The sequence below is a fragment of the Hippoglossus stenolepis genome, chromosome 10, assembly GCF_022539355.2.
Source record: "Hippoglossus stenolepis isolate QCI-W04-F060 chromosome 10, HSTE1.2, whole genome shotgun sequence".
In the NCBI taxonomy this organism is placed as follows: domain Eukaryota; kingdom Metazoa; phylum Chordata; class Actinopteri; order Pleuronectiformes; family Pleuronectidae; genus Hippoglossus; species Hippoglossus stenolepis.
Genome location: NC_061492.1, coordinates 12,938,947 through 12,956,177, shown reverse-complemented (window position 1 = coordinate 12,956,177; position 17,231 = coordinate 12,938,947). Strand labels below are relative to the sequence as shown.

The window sequence follows — 17,231 nt, the reverse complement described above, 5'->3', positions numbered from 1 at the left end:
CCAACCCCTCGAGTCTCAAGTGAAGTCACCGACTCTGGATTTGGTTTCTTCGCTTTCATGAATTTTTTTTTTGGTATCTCATGTTCCTTGAACTCTTCCTTATTGGCTACTTTTTTCCCCCCGCCATCCATTTTGAAGATTTTTATTATACAACTGTTCCTGAGATTTTAAGGGAATATTTCCCTCCAAGCAATGGGCTCCATTAAACCTTTCACCGTTACGTTACAGGTCTGTCGGCTCTTGTACGGTCTGCTGAACTAACACAGTGCTGCTGAGTAGGAGGAAGCATTCTCCAGCTTCTATCTGTCGCTCTGCTTCTTATCCTTTATGTAAATACTGCATATTCACTTGGATCAGTGTTTATCTAAGTAATGAATCACTACAGTCTGGCAGCGTGCAAAAGCCTTTTGATGCACACGAAATTCTTGCAGTTGGCTGGAGATTAAGGCCCAAATCCTTTTTATTAGAAGATGTTTACAGTGTTGTTTGAATTACCGTGTGCTGTATCGGGCAGACGGTGTTGCGTGCATTATCACGTTATTCTCATTGTGGTTGGTTAAGTTCCAGGTGTTCGCTGCTGGAGCATCTGTCAGCAGCCAAGACAGCCCCTTTATTGACATGTTTGCAAAGACTAAAAAAACCAGAGCCCTTTGTATGGCAGGAAAAATGCGTGTACACATCATTACAAATCCACAGGTGTTTTGTAAAAGAGAAAATAAAGAGAGAGGTGCCAGCACATCTGATCATTGCTCAACCCTGGCAGCTTTTGTGGGCTTATTTTTTCTTTCTGCGTTTCTGTGTTTCATTTGCATTCTGACATTTCCTAACATATTTCCCTCCACGGATGCCTGGACGTCAGATCAACAGTTAATTTCCCGGCTCATAAAGATTCGCAGAAACGACTATATTTAGTCTGAATCATAAGAATGCCTCTTATTGAATGTGCCCCTTTCTCTTAAAATAATCCTTCACCAAATTGAGCAAAGAAAAACAGTGCTAATTCTGTGAGTCGCCAGGCGCCCTCCTCCTCTTCCTGAGCTATGAAAGATTCCATTCACACATGGGGCTCGGCTATAATAAGGAGCGCTTTACCACCGCTGCAACACGGGAAAGCCCATATGGTCGTGTGTATCATTTTCCATTTACAGACCAGCTAACAATTCTAACAATTTGAATAAACACTGTGAAATGCTCAGCAGTTTGTCATAAATCTGGCACATTCCCATTCATCACAGCCTCCGCAGAGGAACTCACTTATGGTAATTGAGAGTTAGCCTCAGAAGAAAAAGAGCAGCCACAGTACATTTCACCCCCAGTATGGCGTGATCACATGTTGCATTTCACACTTGTTGAACTATGTATCTTACAATCAAGCAGATAAGGCAAATAATTCCCCTTTTCTCAGATTTGGATTTGCTACAGAAGGGCCTCTGTGTGACTTCAGAGCTTTCAACTCCAAGGTTAAGGGAACCTGTCCTTGAGAGAGTTAGGAGGAGGAGGAGGAGGAGGAGGAGGAGGAGAGTCCCTGTTGAAGAAAGGATGGTGGTCATGCACACAGCACAAATACTTATTAAGTTATTCAGATGATGTCCTTGATTTCAGCACCTCTTCATGTCTTGTTTTTCGAAAGGACTTCAAACGTTTTTTTTAAGGGGCGGAGATGGAGGGAGGAAATCATTTGTTGCACATTCCTGGTGCCTGGAGCCTCAGCCAAAGCTTTTATAGTTTATTAAGCCAAAAAAACTTAGGAGGTGGAGTCGTCCTGTGGAGCACAAGTTCAAGATCACATAGAGCCTTATCACAATTAAAAGAAAAGTTAGCCATTTTGGTAATTTTGTTTTATTACTTTGGTAAAATTTAGTTAGATGTGAATATACCATTTTTACATGTGTTCTTACTTAGAGCTGTAAAGATATAGTCTAAAAACAACTAGAACTATTCTATATATTTTGTTGACTTGTGTACTTACATTATCCAAAATGTCACCAACAATGTTCAAACCCAGAGAAATCTCCAATTTCATTTAAGGTAATGGGAAATTACATTTTGGTCGCCTTTTAATTGCGTCAATTCCTCTGTACCTGTGACTTTGCCCGTCTCTGCTATAACTTCCGACGCAAACAAACTATGACAAAAGAAAAACACATTGCTAGCCAGTTTGCCAGTCAGCTTCCCCCCCCCTCCACTGTTTGTATTGGTCACTTGTAATGGATCACGATTATTCTATAGCTGTTTGCTGTATAACATGAGTAAAGAGTTCCGTCAGGTTGATTTAGATTTTAATCGGCAAAAGGTGTTGAAGACAGCAACTCCCATGATTCCACACTGCTTCACGACATCATCCAACTAGACTCGTTATTGTTTCAATTAAGAGACCCCCTCGCGGCCGAAGTTACATATTGTAAGTTTAATATGTAAATTAAATGTAAGGGTACAGCCAGCACAAGGCTAAAACAGTTAGAGCACAAAATCTTGAAGATTATCCACAAAAAGTGTTGAATGCTCTGCTAACAACTCAGCAGAGATTTTACAGTTCACCATTCATTCAGATGTTCCCCCTAGATTTTCCCAAGAAGTATATCATTCTAAGTTAATGATGTTTGACACAAGCTGTTCATATGTAGGATTTTTGTGTTTCGACACTTTGCTTCAACTAAACCTTTGACATGAATCAGGCCTCGTTTCGTGCGTGATTTCCCTCCATAAATCCAGAGGGAACGCATGGTTGAGTGACTTGTGGGACCATAAGTCAGAGGAGATAACTGAAGCTTATTTGTTCAAGATTTGGCAGAAATGTATTTGTGTTTTCACGCGGCGGTTTAGGATCAACTCAGTCCATATGAGCCCCAGCAACACCAAGCCAATGCTGTGACCTGTTTGTGGTCCTAAATCAGAGTCCGCGAGAGCAGAAACAGTGAGCGCCTCTGTTCTGCTCTTCTTTTAGGAGAGGAGTGAGAAATGGGCCGGCTGACAGCAGCCAAAAAAGACTGCAATTGCATTTTCTCCACAGACATAAACAATGACACTTCCAATTTCCTGTGGACGAGGGAAGACCATCCACAGAGAGTAAGGAATACTCTGTGTGTGTGTGTGTGTTCATGCTTGGTTGGGAAAGAAACAGAAAGAAAAAGGAAGTAGGCTTTCTTCATTCTACACTCACAAGATTCACTTTTTTCAGTTGAGTATTGTGGCACTACATGTTTTTGTGTGTCGAGCATTTTTACTGTCTAATGTCGAGCGGCACTGCAGTCGACATATCGTGTATGTTTTACCTGCAACATCTGAGATACATCTGTCGGCAATGTGATGGATAAAACGACCAGATGGAGTTACCTGTGTCTCCTCCTCCACTGCAGCCCCATCAGTAAACTGAACTTCTTGTTTACCATATGTGTGAAATGCACCAAAGGAATGTGACTGTGTGTGTGTGTGTGTGTGTGTGTGTGTGTGTGTGTGTGTGTGTGTGTGTGTGTGTGTGTGTGTGTGTGTGTGTGTGTGTGTGTGTGTTTGAGCGTGTGTGTAAGTGTTGGGAGAGGCCATGTGTACTTACCCTCCCCATTGTTTTTACTGCTACCAGACCAGCCATTTGTTCGGAGGCACAGACTGCGCTCTGTGTACTTTTGGGGGCTGCTGCTGCTATAGGGTTTGGTTGCATTTCCTCCCCCCCGTTTTTTTTTTCACTCCCCCAATCTCCTGTTTCTCTTCGGTGTCTAGTCAGCTCAGTAATTCAGGGTTTTGTTTGGTTTTTGGTGGAGGTGGTGGGGGGGTTAGTTGAAGACCTGGTGCTGTGCGAGCAGCAGCGCAGGCCTCCTAACACCATCACAGGGCGTTTCGGCCCGCTTCACTTCACCAGATCTGAGGGAGCAGACCCGAGCCAATTATGAGCAGGGAGAACAGGCTGCTGTCCGTCTCACTGTGACCCACCTCCCCCCGCAACACTTTGATCTCTTGCACGCTACACAAAACCAGAGCCAGAACACTTTACCCTCTCTGTGCAGGCAGTGGATGACAAGGCTTGTCCAATTATTACAATCTGGTTTCAACATTTCTGGGTGATCAGACAAAAAGATGACAAATTACCTCTATCTCATTCCATCTGCCTACAGCCATGCTGTTTTCAAGGCTGTGTGTAGTCAGGGAAATTAGGATTGAGATATTTACCCCAGCCGAGGAGGTTATGTTTTCACCCCTGTTTGTCGGTTGGTTGGTTTGTTTTGAAGCAAGATTACACAAAAACAACCGAACGTTTTTTTTCACAAAACTTGGTGGAAAGATGTGGTGTATTTGTCAGAGCAGAACGCACTACATGCTGGGGCAGATCTGAGTTAGGGTGCGGATCCAGGAGTTTTTTTTTATCCACTTTCTTCAACATTTCGAGATAGGACACTTTTCAAAATTTTTCCCAGGGAATAATTGATGGATCTTGATCTAAAAAGGCACATTTAGGGAACTGATATTTATGAGTGTCTGAAATCTAGCGTAGCTTGATTGGGCGCTGTTGGGCCTTGGCGAAGATATGTGCTCTACTGAGGGCCATTTGCTGATTTCAATAAATTTACAGGGTAGGGTGTAGCGTGGGTAAGATGTCCACTTGTAAGTATAAAAACAGTGATTTTGCAGTGTTTCTTTGTTAATAAACTAAATATATAATTGGTTAAATTGAATAAATAAAAATGCACTGATATGCCTGATCTTTGCATCCCATTGTATTTCCTGCCACGTAATGCGTGAGGGGAGTTTCCATAAGCTGCTAACCCACCATAACGTTTAGCGTATTGTGGTTTAGATCATCGGTTTCCAAACTGTGGGGTTAGGATTCCTTAAACGGGTCACAGGATAAATAAATGTAGGAGAAAAACATTGCGATTCAAAGTTCGGTTTTCATCTTGGAATTACCAGCAAAACCATTTCATTCAATGGGTGTTCTGAGGGTTTTGGATAGAGTTTTAATGGATGTTCAAATTTAAATTCCTTTGGTCTTGAAGAGCAATTGAATCAGCCTGTTTGTGATTATGATTATTTTTAGAATCTGATCTCCTCTTTTTTTCTCACGTAAGTTTCTGGAAAATTTCCCTTCATAAAATCCTTAAAAATGTAAAATCTAAAAGGATCTTTGCATCCTGTCATAATAGGTAGCAGACATTGCTTTGTCATAGGGATTATAGGATGACACGGTTGGTAATCACTGATCTTTCTATTGTCGAAGAAAACCAAGGTGATTTACCATTTCAAAAATATTGATATAAACACATTTTAATGTTATTGTGAGCTGCAGATTCAATCATGTGATTTGTTTTTTCAAAAGCATATTTTGAATAATTGCCTTCAGGTTATCAAAAACACAGCTCAAAGAACACCTTAATGATCCTTGAGACAAATGTGACGCAGGGCAGACGCACACAAAGAAGAAGAAAAGGCACCCTGACAACACTGTCTGTCTACACTTGCTCAATAAATAGCCTTCTGTACATGGCTTCAGGTTGATATTTGGCTTCTAAAAAATGAATGATTTTTGTGTATGCGTGTTCTCAGGACCTCCACGGGTTTCAGCGAAGGTTGCTCACAGGCAGTCAGCCCGACTTGGAAGTGCCATTAAGCTGCCGTGTCCGGTGGAAGGTGACCCTCCACCCCTGATTATGTGGACCAAAGACGGGCGCAACATCCACAGCGGCTGGATCCGTTTCCGTATCCTCCGCATGGGCCTGAAGATCAAAGAGGTGGAGGCAGATGACACGGGCACCTACATCTGCAAAGCTACAAACGGCTTTGGCAGCGTCAACATCAACTACACCCTCATCGTCATCGGTGAGTGCGGATGGAGTTCAGTTTGACCTGCTTCTCTGTTGGTTCCTGGGATGAGATCATCGATTGTTGTAAAATGTGTCACTCTTCCTGAAAACTCAAGCTCAGTTCAGCATCTATAAAAGGTGGAATCACCTGCGCTGTAATGAAAACCAGAGACTGTGTCAGTGAGTCAGGCTCTGATTCGTTCGGTCGAACCAACTCGTCTTCCTCTGTGGTATTTCAAGACCACGTTTTTTAGCCGTCCCCTGCTGTCAAACATCTCAGCGCAGTTCAAATGTTAAAAGACAGCATCACTCATAGAGGTCGAGGTCTAAAACAAGTGGATTTATGGAGGTTTAGTGCTTGATCCTCTCATCTATTGTATTTGTTACGACCCCTACCTCTCCCTGCCCAAAGTCAACAGCGGGACGGGATATTGTTTCATACTACTTCATCCTCTGTGACTCAACTGGATCTCAAGCTCTTCCTTCTCCTTAGGCTACACTCTTTGGAGGCAGGAGGTCCGCAGCTCCTCAATAAGAAACACATTCAGTGTAATAGTGCCGGTTTGTCCCCGGACTCTCACACAGCTCTCCAACAGGGCCTGGAGGATTAAGCGCAGCCTGGCCGGGTGTGTTGCTCGTTTGTGCGTGTGCATACAGTGCATTTCCTCTGCGCTGGAGCAGAGCATGATGAATGAGCAGAGTGGAGCGTGAAGGCTGTGTTTAGTCTAATTACTCTAAGATGCCTAATTAGGGCCAGAGTCTGCAGCCTCTCTCCTCTGAGCAGGAGTTATAGCCGGGTCTTGTGACAGCTGCGCTTCAGAAGAAGAGCCATAATCAGGCAGATGTGGGAAAACACTTCAGAAAACGGCGCCCGTTGTAATAAAGCGTGCTCGTGAGATGGGAATAGACCAACGTTTATTTTAGTCTCCCTCAATATGAAGTTGTCATTGAGTTCAAAGGGAGGGTGTCTGCTGATTGTGCTAAAATGAAAGGCTGGAGATCGAGGCAACGAGCCAGCTATAATGTCAAGGTTCAGTCTACAGTTCTGCTATATAGTATTAAAGTCAGACGTGGGAATGTGTCTGCATTGGACATTCAAAATAGAACATATTCTGAATCAATCAAGTGATGGATAACCCAGCACTGTCATTAGGTTCACTGTCCTGATTGGATACTGTGCAGTGTCTCTTTAATTATGTTTTGCTCTAGAAATTAAAATTTCATAACTGAAATTACACTTCAAAGTAACTGCAGATGAGATATGAGCAGATGTCGTCCAGATTCACAATAAGCAGCAAACACACAGCAGTAATTATTTTTCAGCCATGAATAAAAAATAGCTTTTTTTAGGGGGCGGCATTTCAGTTTTTGAGTAAAAATATTGAAACGTGGCAGCATGTAGATCTTGACAAGATTTCAGGCTGGCGAGAGGAGAAACGTTATCATGAGAAAAACAAAAAAGCTAGAATGTGCCAGATGATGTAGTTTGTTAACTGTGTCAACAGTCACAGCTGAAGAGTCACTGTAATAATAATAGTAATCATTGAAACAGTTGAAACCCCTCAAAATCCAGAAGAAGAGGAAAGATATAAAGTGCCGCCAAGGTCCAAAAATCCCCTTATGAAACCACTAGATCTGGATTTCTATTTGGATCTGCACCAAATTGTAAACACTCTTTTTTTCTTCATTAAGACCAGCACCAATGGTGTAATGGTTCTTCGTGGCCTGTGTTGCATCTTTTCGTCAAGTTTCGGGAATTCTGTACTGTTATTTTTCTTAATCTTACAATTTTGTGTGTGCACTGCAGTGAGCACACTTACAGATACATAGTTAGAAGCTCATATGAATGTAAGAGACACAGTCAAAGAAAAGACCTCTCCCATTCACAGGAGGGTTCATTGCAATGATTGGAATCTCGGTTTTTACATACTACATGTCCCATGATGCCTGTATTCTATAAACACCATAAACCGGTCCTGATCACGATTTACTGACTCTACCTCATGGTGTTGTTATTTATCATTTCATATAAACCTGACAAATTGAAGTTAGTTTTGGCCCTGAGCGAGAGCTTGAATAAACATGACCAAATACAAATAAAGAAAAAAGTAGGGTCTGTAAAAACTTTCCCTGACCGCTTTGCTTGTTTTTTAAAATGAAGTATTTGTTTCTGCTGCAGAGAGTAATACTGAACACGCATGTGAAATTTATTCTTGGATTTAAATGTTGATTTAAGGCAAGGAGATAAAGAAGGATGAATTAAACATATTAAGGCCAAACTACACACATACTCTCTCACACACACACACACACAATTAGCCAATAATCTCCGTAATAGATTACTTTCTCCCAGTGGTGTGTTTATGCGACAGATAAGTCGTCTGCTTTGGCGTCTGCTGTTGTTCGACCCAGTGAAAACAAAGACTCGACTAAAAGCATTTTTCAGACTGTTGTGATGAAGCTGGCATTGAATCATAGGGTGATCAGTTCAACCCGACTGCCGGCGTCGCTCTGCTCCCACTCGGAAAAAATAACCATGGAAGTTCAGTCAGCTTTTCTTGGAAGCATTTTTCTATCCGATTTTTATCAGAAGTGTTTTTGCCCTTTATGGAAGAAGACTTTTCTGGCCCGACTCTGAATCTCAAGCTGGTTTGTTCCATTTCCTACTTGTCCTCTGGTGCTGGTGAGTGCATGACAGCCCCCCCCCCCTCGTCCTGCTCTCTTGTCCATCATCCATTGGACTCTGGCAGTCCATCACCGCAACGTTTGTTTTCACAGATAATTGTTCCATCAGGGGTACGCCGGATTTTGGGTGCCTTTTTTGCCACAGAGATTAGGAGGCCTCTTTGTCAAAATACTTACACTATAATGCAGCCAAACAGTCTGCAATTATCGTGAGCAACACTTTCCATTAAGGTTGAATCGGCTAATTGTTCGCTATTTTAATGCAGTTAACCTGCTGCGAGGCCGATTATGTTCCCCAAAAAGATCAGAGAGGAGAGTTTATTTATTCGAAATACTGTAAATGAGGGGTAGCTCCCAGCGTAGCTCCACATACATTATCCATCATGTTAGTTTATTGTTTTAACGGATCACAGAGTGAAAAAGAACGAGAAGCAAGACGGTTGTTGCGCCGGTCGGGGGGGGGGTTGACCAAATCCTGGCAACGGCTCAAGTTCAAGGCCCAACGTGGAGTGCAAAACTTTTTAAACATTGCCTGAGATGCAGCAGAGAAAACAAGCAGAAGAAGGTTGAGGAGTTGAGAGAGGGAGGGGTTTTACAGGGTGATGTAAGCGGGGGTTCCACTGCGGCTGGAGAGATAGCCTTCTTCCCATCTGCCAGCGGACGGCCTGTCCTCCCATGAGCTATCTGAAGAATTTGGTCAGTCAGTGCAACATGGCGCCTTCTCAATCCCTCCAGCTGGCTGTTTGGGCCCTGTTTAGGGTGGTCTCCTGACAACTGGCCCCCCATCACCTCCCTGCGCCCCACTGGGATAGACCGATAACACGCAGCAGCCTCTCCGGTCACAGCTGCTCGTGCCGCAACAGGCGTCATGTTCGCATTAACATAGGATTGTCATATTAACATTTACAGGATTGGATTTTAATGTTTATGTCTACACAGATAGCATATTCCAAGGCTGGCAGTGCTCGTCGCTACATGGAGATGTTGGCTCCCGCGGCACATTTTTCATTTCCCTGCTCTCCAGAGACGTCGTCAGGCCAACAGTCGGATAAACTGCCTTGTATGTAACTGATCTCATGTGGTAGCTGTTTGGAGATTTCCAGAGTGTGATGCAAGGCCACTGCGCATAACTTTCCCTGACCATTACAATGTCCCCAACAACATCTGGAGCTCATTGTGACCCCAAATCATCAGGCCCTTTTCCTGTGATTCAGCTGGCACAGGAGGCCGGAGGAGAGAGAGTGTGTAGCTGCTTGTTTCCTGTGGCTGGATTTGTGAATGAAGCGGGAGGGGATGGCGTCAGACCCTAAACAGTGTAGCGAGTGTATGAATGGAGGGTGATTGCATTTTAAACAAGCTGATGGCTTCACTTGGATCATTTACTTGCATAAACATGCATTCGAAATAGGACCCTTGTAATTGAATTTCCTTGTGCATAATGAACCCTTGATTTCATAGAGTACATAAAGTATAAGGAATCTTTGTTTGATCACTGATTGCATAATAAGTTGCAGATTTTTCTGACTTCTTGTACACAAGAGCAGGCCCCTGAAATATTCAGAGGCCTCTCAGTCTCAGTCCTCTCAGACACATTATTGATTATTTTACTTTTTCGTCTCGCAAACATAACATATTGTCAGCTACGAGATGTCTTACCTCGCCCTGTCTGCAGCCAAGTGAGTCAACAGTGTGTGAGGACAATCGTGGCGAGGGACGGCTTTGACAGAACAGATGTATAAAAGGTGCCATTGTTCCCTAGAATCGCCAAAAAGTGGAGAGGAAATAGATTCAGGGGGAAAAAAAGTCAAAAAGAAAACCCCGGCAGTGTGGGACCATGTTCTGTTTGGATTGGGAGGTTCAGGAACCGGCAGGAATGCGGAGAGCCCAAGTGAGCAACAGAGAAATATTTCTTCCAGTGGAGGCTGTTTTTTAAAGGAATGGGTTATTATAGTTGGCCAGTTAAACCCCTTCAAATAGCCATGACATCATGGCTGGGCCTGGTGCTGCAGGGGACAAACAAAGGAGGGTCTGTACCCGGAGAACCCTAGAGAGCTGTGTGCGTTTCGGGGGGACTCGGAGGGAGGCAGAACGAGGGGGTTAGAAGTCACATCTGGTCTCTTTACCTGACCCAATCAAACCCTGAGAGGGAATCAACTGTGCCAAACTGCATCGAGAATCATCCAACACAAGGCTGCACTCAACTAGAAAATAAAAAACGAGACACGAAAGGTACAGAAGTGGCTGGCTATAGTTTTTCCAATTTTTTGATTCTCATTCAAACATACAGTTAACCTGGCCTTCACACAGTGGAATTGTTTCTTTCTACTTCCCTGACTTCTGGTTGAAATGCTGTGAAGTACATTGACGGTTGCATCTAATATGAAGTGACTCCTCAGTCGTATCAGATGAATCATTTAACAGCAGCCTCTCTTCAATGATCATCTGCTTAGTGTCTCCTCCTCCCTCCCAAAGAGTGGCGAATATTGGCGAGGAACCCAGTCTGCTCCGCTAATTCACCAATGCTTAACCCGAACAGTCGATATGCGTCACCAACCGTCGATTAGGTTTCTCTCATTATATTTTCTCTAAGCCCGTCTTAGCCCCGCTGCATGATGTCAGCCAATGACATAAACTCCACAGCTGTCTCCTGGAACTGCACGGGCTTATGAAAACTGATCATGTTACTTCCAAATGCTAGCAGCATTTGCGAAGCGCACCCCGCTCGGAGGAGCCGAACCATAAATGCCAAATTTACTCGCACAGAGCCGAGAGCACTTTGCCGGTGCTGTTTGGTGTTGGCTCGCTGTGTTAAGAGCTGTGACGGTGACAGAGTTAAAACAAAGTCATGAAAAGTTAAAACAGGCTTTAAAAGTAGCCACAGTCTGGCATTGATCTTGCTCTATAATGCATGTACAGTAGAGTAATTTAAGAAACATGTAGCCAATAAAAAATATTACTCTTAAGTTGCTTCAGATACCAATAAAATGTATTCCGGACTTATCATGCAACTATAATTTTGACTTTTTGTTACTTTTTTCCGAACCTTGAGAGGCAGTTGACTGCTCAGCACAAAACTGAGACTTCAGTCAAGGCTGGAAGTCGACCTTGACCTTGACTAATGATTATTTTGTCAAACTTTGGAAGTTTGATATCTGGTCTGCAAGTTGCTTAAAAAATACCAACGGTTTTTCTCTGCAGTCTCTAACTGACAGCAGATGTTGGGTGTCATCACCTCAAATCAACACTTTGTACAACTTTACTCAGATTATATTTTGTAACATCACTCTTCTGCTGTTTAAAGGCTGTTTCTGCACAAGATTGAGTCTTTTCCTGCAAGATTTGTTTTTATGTAAATAACAAAAGAACTTACACCTTGTTTCTTTTCTCCGTTGGTGTGTTAACAGATGACTCCGGTTCTGATAAAACCAGACCAGGAGGAGCTGATGGAGCGGAGTCTGAGTTGGGCGCCGATGGCATGTTGGACAAATTTGGTAAGAGCTCTGCTTGCTTGGCATGCTGTCAATGCGGCAGTGGTAAATTAATGGACCGTAATAGTGGTTTTGTATGTTTTATTTTACTTTCTACAAATCCCATGTACTTTCACAGCTCATTGCAAACTGTGGCTGCTGTTTTTTTTTGTTTATAGCATCAATGGAGTCATTTGAATCACTGAAGGATGTGAAAATCTGTCAAAGTCAAAGTTACATTATTGTCATTTGGGCAGTTAAAATGCAGATTGATTTGAAAAATCTGCATAGTTTTATTCTGCCATGTTATTAAAGCTTTTGCTTGATGTTCACTGGGATACACCCAGTCAACTATTTGATTTTGAAGCCATAAGCCATGGGGCGGCTGTGTAGAGACACTAACCAGAACGTCTGTGGTTTGATACCTGCCTCCTCCAGCCAAGGTTAGGATTCTGAGCAAGATCCTGAACTCTAAATTGCCCCTGTTTGATAGAAATAGTGCTGTGTAGAGAAAACGTGTGTGTGTATCATTTATTATTTACAAAAAGAAATCACTGGCTGTCTGGAGCAAAGGGAAAATGAAATCTGAAAATGTAAAACTTTGTTGTATTTTCAAAAAAGGTCAGCCAACGAACAAAAAAAGTTCTGCATATATGATTTATTTTTTGAGGAAATTAAACTTACAAAAAAGATAAAGTAGGTAAATGTTTTTCCTCTTTTTTTTACCCCCTAAAGTGCGCCCTCGCTTCACTCAGCCTGCCAAGATGAGGAAGAGGGTGATAGCGCGTCCTGTTGGCAGCTCAGTGAGACTCAAGTGCGCGGCCAGCGGGAACCCTCGCCCGGACATCGTGTGGCTGAAGGACGACCGGCCGCTGACGGAGCAGGAGGTCGGCGAGGGCCGTCAGAAGAAGTGGACTCTGAGTCTGAGGAACTTGACACCCGAGCAAAGCGGCAGATACACCTGCAGGGTCGCCAATCGGGCGGGGGAAATCAACGCCACGTATAAAGTTGAGGTCATACGTGAGTATACCAAACAAGCTCACCTGGAAATACTAGTGTTAACACATGAATGATATAAAGCAAATTAATCTTAAGTGGTAACTGCTGTTTGCAGGATCATTTTTATGCTCTTTTGTACAGGAAATTAAAACAGTGTAATCACTTTAATAGTTGGTCTGATTTTCGCAGAGGAAGAGCTGTAACCTTTAAAAAAAGTCGTCTCTCTGATCTACCTACCCCTGACGTCTGATTGTGATCAGCAGGTCTTACTCGTAGACTCGCAACATGATGAATGTGCTTGTGTAATCATGTATATGAGAAGCATATTGAGGAAGCCGGCTTGAGATTCAGGGCTTGTGCCCCGATGTTTGCACAGGGGAGAGGGAGAAGGAGAAGGGGAGAGAGGCTGTTCAACTTAGGGACCCTCCACCCAATCTGGAGCCGATTAAAGCCCAGCTGTCTGCCAGACCCTCAGCTCCCCTCCTTCCCATGAGAAATGTGTGCTGTACAACCAGGAGCAAAGAACGAGAGGAAACTAATCACACATACTTCTTGTGTTACATGTGGTATTCCTCCCTCTCTGTCAATTATGAGTTCTAAGCTCGAGGCTAATAACGGTACAGACAACTAAGACCTCTTCTATCCTCTTAGCCCTCTTCAGTCCTTGCTGCCATGCCAGAAGATGCCCGTGTGTGTGTGTGCTGACGGTTTTTCGTTGTGTGTGTCTTCGCAGAAAGGACAAACTCCAAGCCTGTTTTGACGGGCACTCACCCAGTCAACACGACCGTAGACTACGGCGGCACCACGTCCTTCCAGTGCAAAGTGCGGAGCGACGTAAAGCCGGTCATTCAGTGGCTCAAGCGTGTGGAGTCTAATGAGGAAAGCCGCTACAACTCCACCATTGAGGTGGGGGACCACCGATTCGTGGTGCTGCCCACGGGGGAGGTGTGGTCGAGGCCCGACGGCTCCTACCTCAACAAGCTGCTCATTACCCGCGCCAAGGAGGAGGACGCTGGCATGTACATCTGCTTAGGCGCCAACACCATGGGCTACAGCTTCCGCAGCGCCTTCCTCACCGTGCTGCCAGGTGAGGCTCAGTGAATGTGTGCTCACAGTGTGTTACAAACATGCAGAGCAACCAGTCAGCAGCCTGCACAAGTCAGCAGCCTGCACAAGGATCTGCGTACATTTAATGTGGTGGTTTATTTTTCGATCAACATAACATAACACCATCACATCAGAGGAATGTAGAACTGAAATGAACGAGAGATGACGTGACACGTCAGTAAAGAGAACAAATGAGGACAGACGACAACAAAGCAACACTAACATCTTCTGTCATTTCTTATTTATCAAATTGTGACATAGTTTTTACAAGATAAAATCCTATAAATAAAAGCCCATTTTAACTGTCCCTCAAACTACTTTCTATCATGCTTCTTCTTGATTGAGGCCATTGTAGTTTTTCTCATGTTTATGCTGAAGTAAATTGAATCCAAGATATTTAATCAGTCAAAAAATAAAGCTCCTTATCTACGCCAAGGAGGATGTTTTCGTCTGCGTTGTTTGTTAGTTAGCAGCCAGCACTACTCAACCGATTTCCATGAAATCAGGCACATTAAGGGAACTGATGTTAAAGATTTCACATCTTGTTGCTCGTGCCTTTGGAGTAAAACAAACCTTTGCTAACTAACTAATGTATGAGTTGTGAACTTGTGTTGATCCTTCTCTTTTTTTGGCCTACTTCTTTCACAGACACAAAGCCTCCCATCACGCCTGTGTTCTCGCCAGCCTCCAGCTCCCTACCCTGGCCCGTCATCATCGGCATACCCGCCGGAGTAGTGTTCATCTTTGGCACAGTGCTGCTGTGGTTCTGTCAGAGCAGAAAACACTGTCCCTCCCCTCCCAGCGCTCCAGCTGCAGCCACGCAGGTGCTGCAGAGCTCCCACCGGCTGCCGTACAGAGAGCGTGACCGGGGCTGCGTGGCTCCGTCCTCCAACCCGGAGAAAGACTGCATGAGCTCGTTGAACTACGAGGAGTACCTGGCACAGCAGCAGCTCCTCCTCAGTCAGGGGGGACCGACAGTCCCGCCCAAAATCTACCCCAAAATCTACACGGACATTCACACTCACACTCACTCCCATGTGGACGGGAAAGTACATCAGCATCAACACATTCATTTTCAGTGTTAGCCTCGGTGCCAAATCCTCCCCAATAACTGCTCTCAGAGGGAGATAGTTGTGTCATTCACCTGGCATCACTCGAATCCAAATCAAAAACGGACTCCTCTTATCGCTGGACATTGTTGGGAGAGCGTGCATGTGTGTGAAAAACAGTGGCCAGTGACACACCTCGCGTTTTTGCCTCCAAACTTCCACATTTGGTGCTTTTTTATTTTTTTTTTACCTTCAGATTCTCACACCACTAAAAATCCATTAATCCTTGTTGTGCACTTAGTAGAAATAAAAGAACAAGGAAATGTTTAGCGTGTGAGTTGAACTGCAGCTGAAAGCTCCTCCTCAGCAGTTCAATTTCATTCTCCTCCGTGTGGCTGAAAGTGGAGGTTTTAACCCCGAGCACGGAGGCTCTGTGCGTTGTGACTGGTGACGAAGATGAGAAATGGTACTCGGAGATTTACGAAAGGGCTGGTTTTATGCTCCTACTCAGGTAGTCCTTTTGTTTTGTTGAAGATGCATAATGTTCGGAACGCTGACCACTATCCTTCGTATTACCTAATTCCATCCCTCACCTCTCTACCATGTTGATACAGAGGAGGCTGGTAGGTTTTTTTTATAGCCTGTTTGTGGCATGTAAGCCTTGCCTGAGACTGCAAGGGAGGGAAGAACCGTGTTTTCACGTCAAGTGAATCGGTCGTCATTATTACTTTAAACTTCTTTTTAGGTAGGTGCCCATCACTAGTCAGTAGCATGTTGAGATAAACCAGCAGTCTGCTGCTTTGACCGCCACCTTATCCACCCGCAGTATATGAAGCTGTAGTCATTTATAATCAAATTGAGTCATGAATATTTAATTTATTTTGCTAAAAAAAATGTATCAAAGGTTTATTTTTCAGAGTAAGGCGTTTTACATATCTATGTAATGTTATTAAAGTATACTGTTGTCTATAGAGCATTTTGAGTACTTGTGTCTCCCCAGTTTAATCACATTTAGTTCATGCTAAATATTTTAGGCATTGCTCTTTGTAATTGGTTATATTTGACAATCTTGTATGATGTACTCTGTTCAAGGCTCAAGAACTAAATCATCTGAACGTTTGATGGTTTGGTAGTTTGATTAAATGACCTGAAACAAACCTCTTACAAATGTTAATGATTTGTGTTCTTGTGGAGGACGTTAATGTTCTGCAAAGCCTGTGCTTGTAAACAAGGCGTAAAAGTCCTGGTGATTGACTTCGCTGACAGTTCCAGTCCTAAAACGTCGGAGCTGTTGAGGCGCTGGTGCCCAGACGGGTCAGCTTTCCTCCTTTGAGCGGGCCGAAGTGTCTCCTGGGGGTGACGCAGAGGGCAGCCAGCAGAGGGTAACAAGTTGCCGGGATGAATGAGTGAATAGATACAGAACAGACACAAGGGCAGTCTCTCAGTCCCCCCTTTTTAGGTGAGTGATGGCCCCTGCAAGACTACACCGTATGACCAGCATCTCTTCCCCCCCCCCTCATTTAAGTGAATCCAGCCCCCCTCTGGTCCGCACCACCACCTCATTCAACTCCAATCTAGGTAGGATTTCCTTTCACCATTTAGAAGTGTATTGTCCTGCTGTGGGAGTGATGTGACAGGAGCCTGTGATTGCTCAGGAAAGAAGGGGAGCATTGTGTCAGGTGAGCTCTTGTTTTGTCGCGAGCATCGCTGGATGGAGATGAGCTCCGGCTCCGGACAGAGGCGAGTGTATCGTGTGTTTAAACTGGAAATCCTACACAGAAGCAAACCTTTTTTTTAAGGCTTCAGTCATCTTTACTTCCACATTCACTTGTTACGATTTAAACCCAAAATCTAGATCAGTGGCTCCCAAACAAGGGTCAGGACCCCCTGGGGGGGCTTTGATGTGCAGAGGGAGGGTTTCAAGATTTCCTGAAATAAAATATCATTCTCTAATTTTTAAAAAATACAAGTTGAATTTAAAATAAAAACATTCAAATCATCAGCCTTCTGATTTTCTTTGTTTCAATGTGACTCCTGAGGTGATGAAGACAATCAGTTTCAGCAGGTGAGTTTTCAGCACCAAAGGAAACATTGAAACATCAGCACATAGTGGAAGTTTTTGTCAACTGGCTCAA

At 43.8% G+C, this 17,231-nt stretch overlaps 1 protein-coding gene across 2 annotated transcripts in view; it reads left to right on the top strand.

Annotated features, from left to right (window-relative positions):
* Positions 1–16,253, top strand: part of LOC118116433 (fibroblast growth factor receptor-like 1) — a 30,821-nt gene extending 14,568 nt beyond the window's left edge. The window contains exons 3-7 of one of the 2 annotated variants that reach the window (XM_035168119.2): positions 5,533–5,805; positions 11,879–11,965; positions 12,677–12,961; positions 13,674–14,027; positions 14,696–16,253. In XM_035168119.2, coding sequence (XP_035024010.1) covers positions 5,533–5,805; positions 11,879–11,965; positions 12,677–12,961; positions 13,674–14,027; positions 14,696–15,132 — 1,436 coding nt within the window. In that variant the 3' untranslated portion in view covers positions 15,133–16,253. The remainder of the gene's footprint in view (positions 1–5,532; positions 5,806–11,878; positions 11,966–12,676; positions 12,962–13,673; positions 14,028–14,695) is intronic. The other variant, XM_035168121.2, reaches the window with a different exon arrangement.
* The last annotated feature ends 978 nt before the right edge of the window (positions 16,254–17,231 follow it).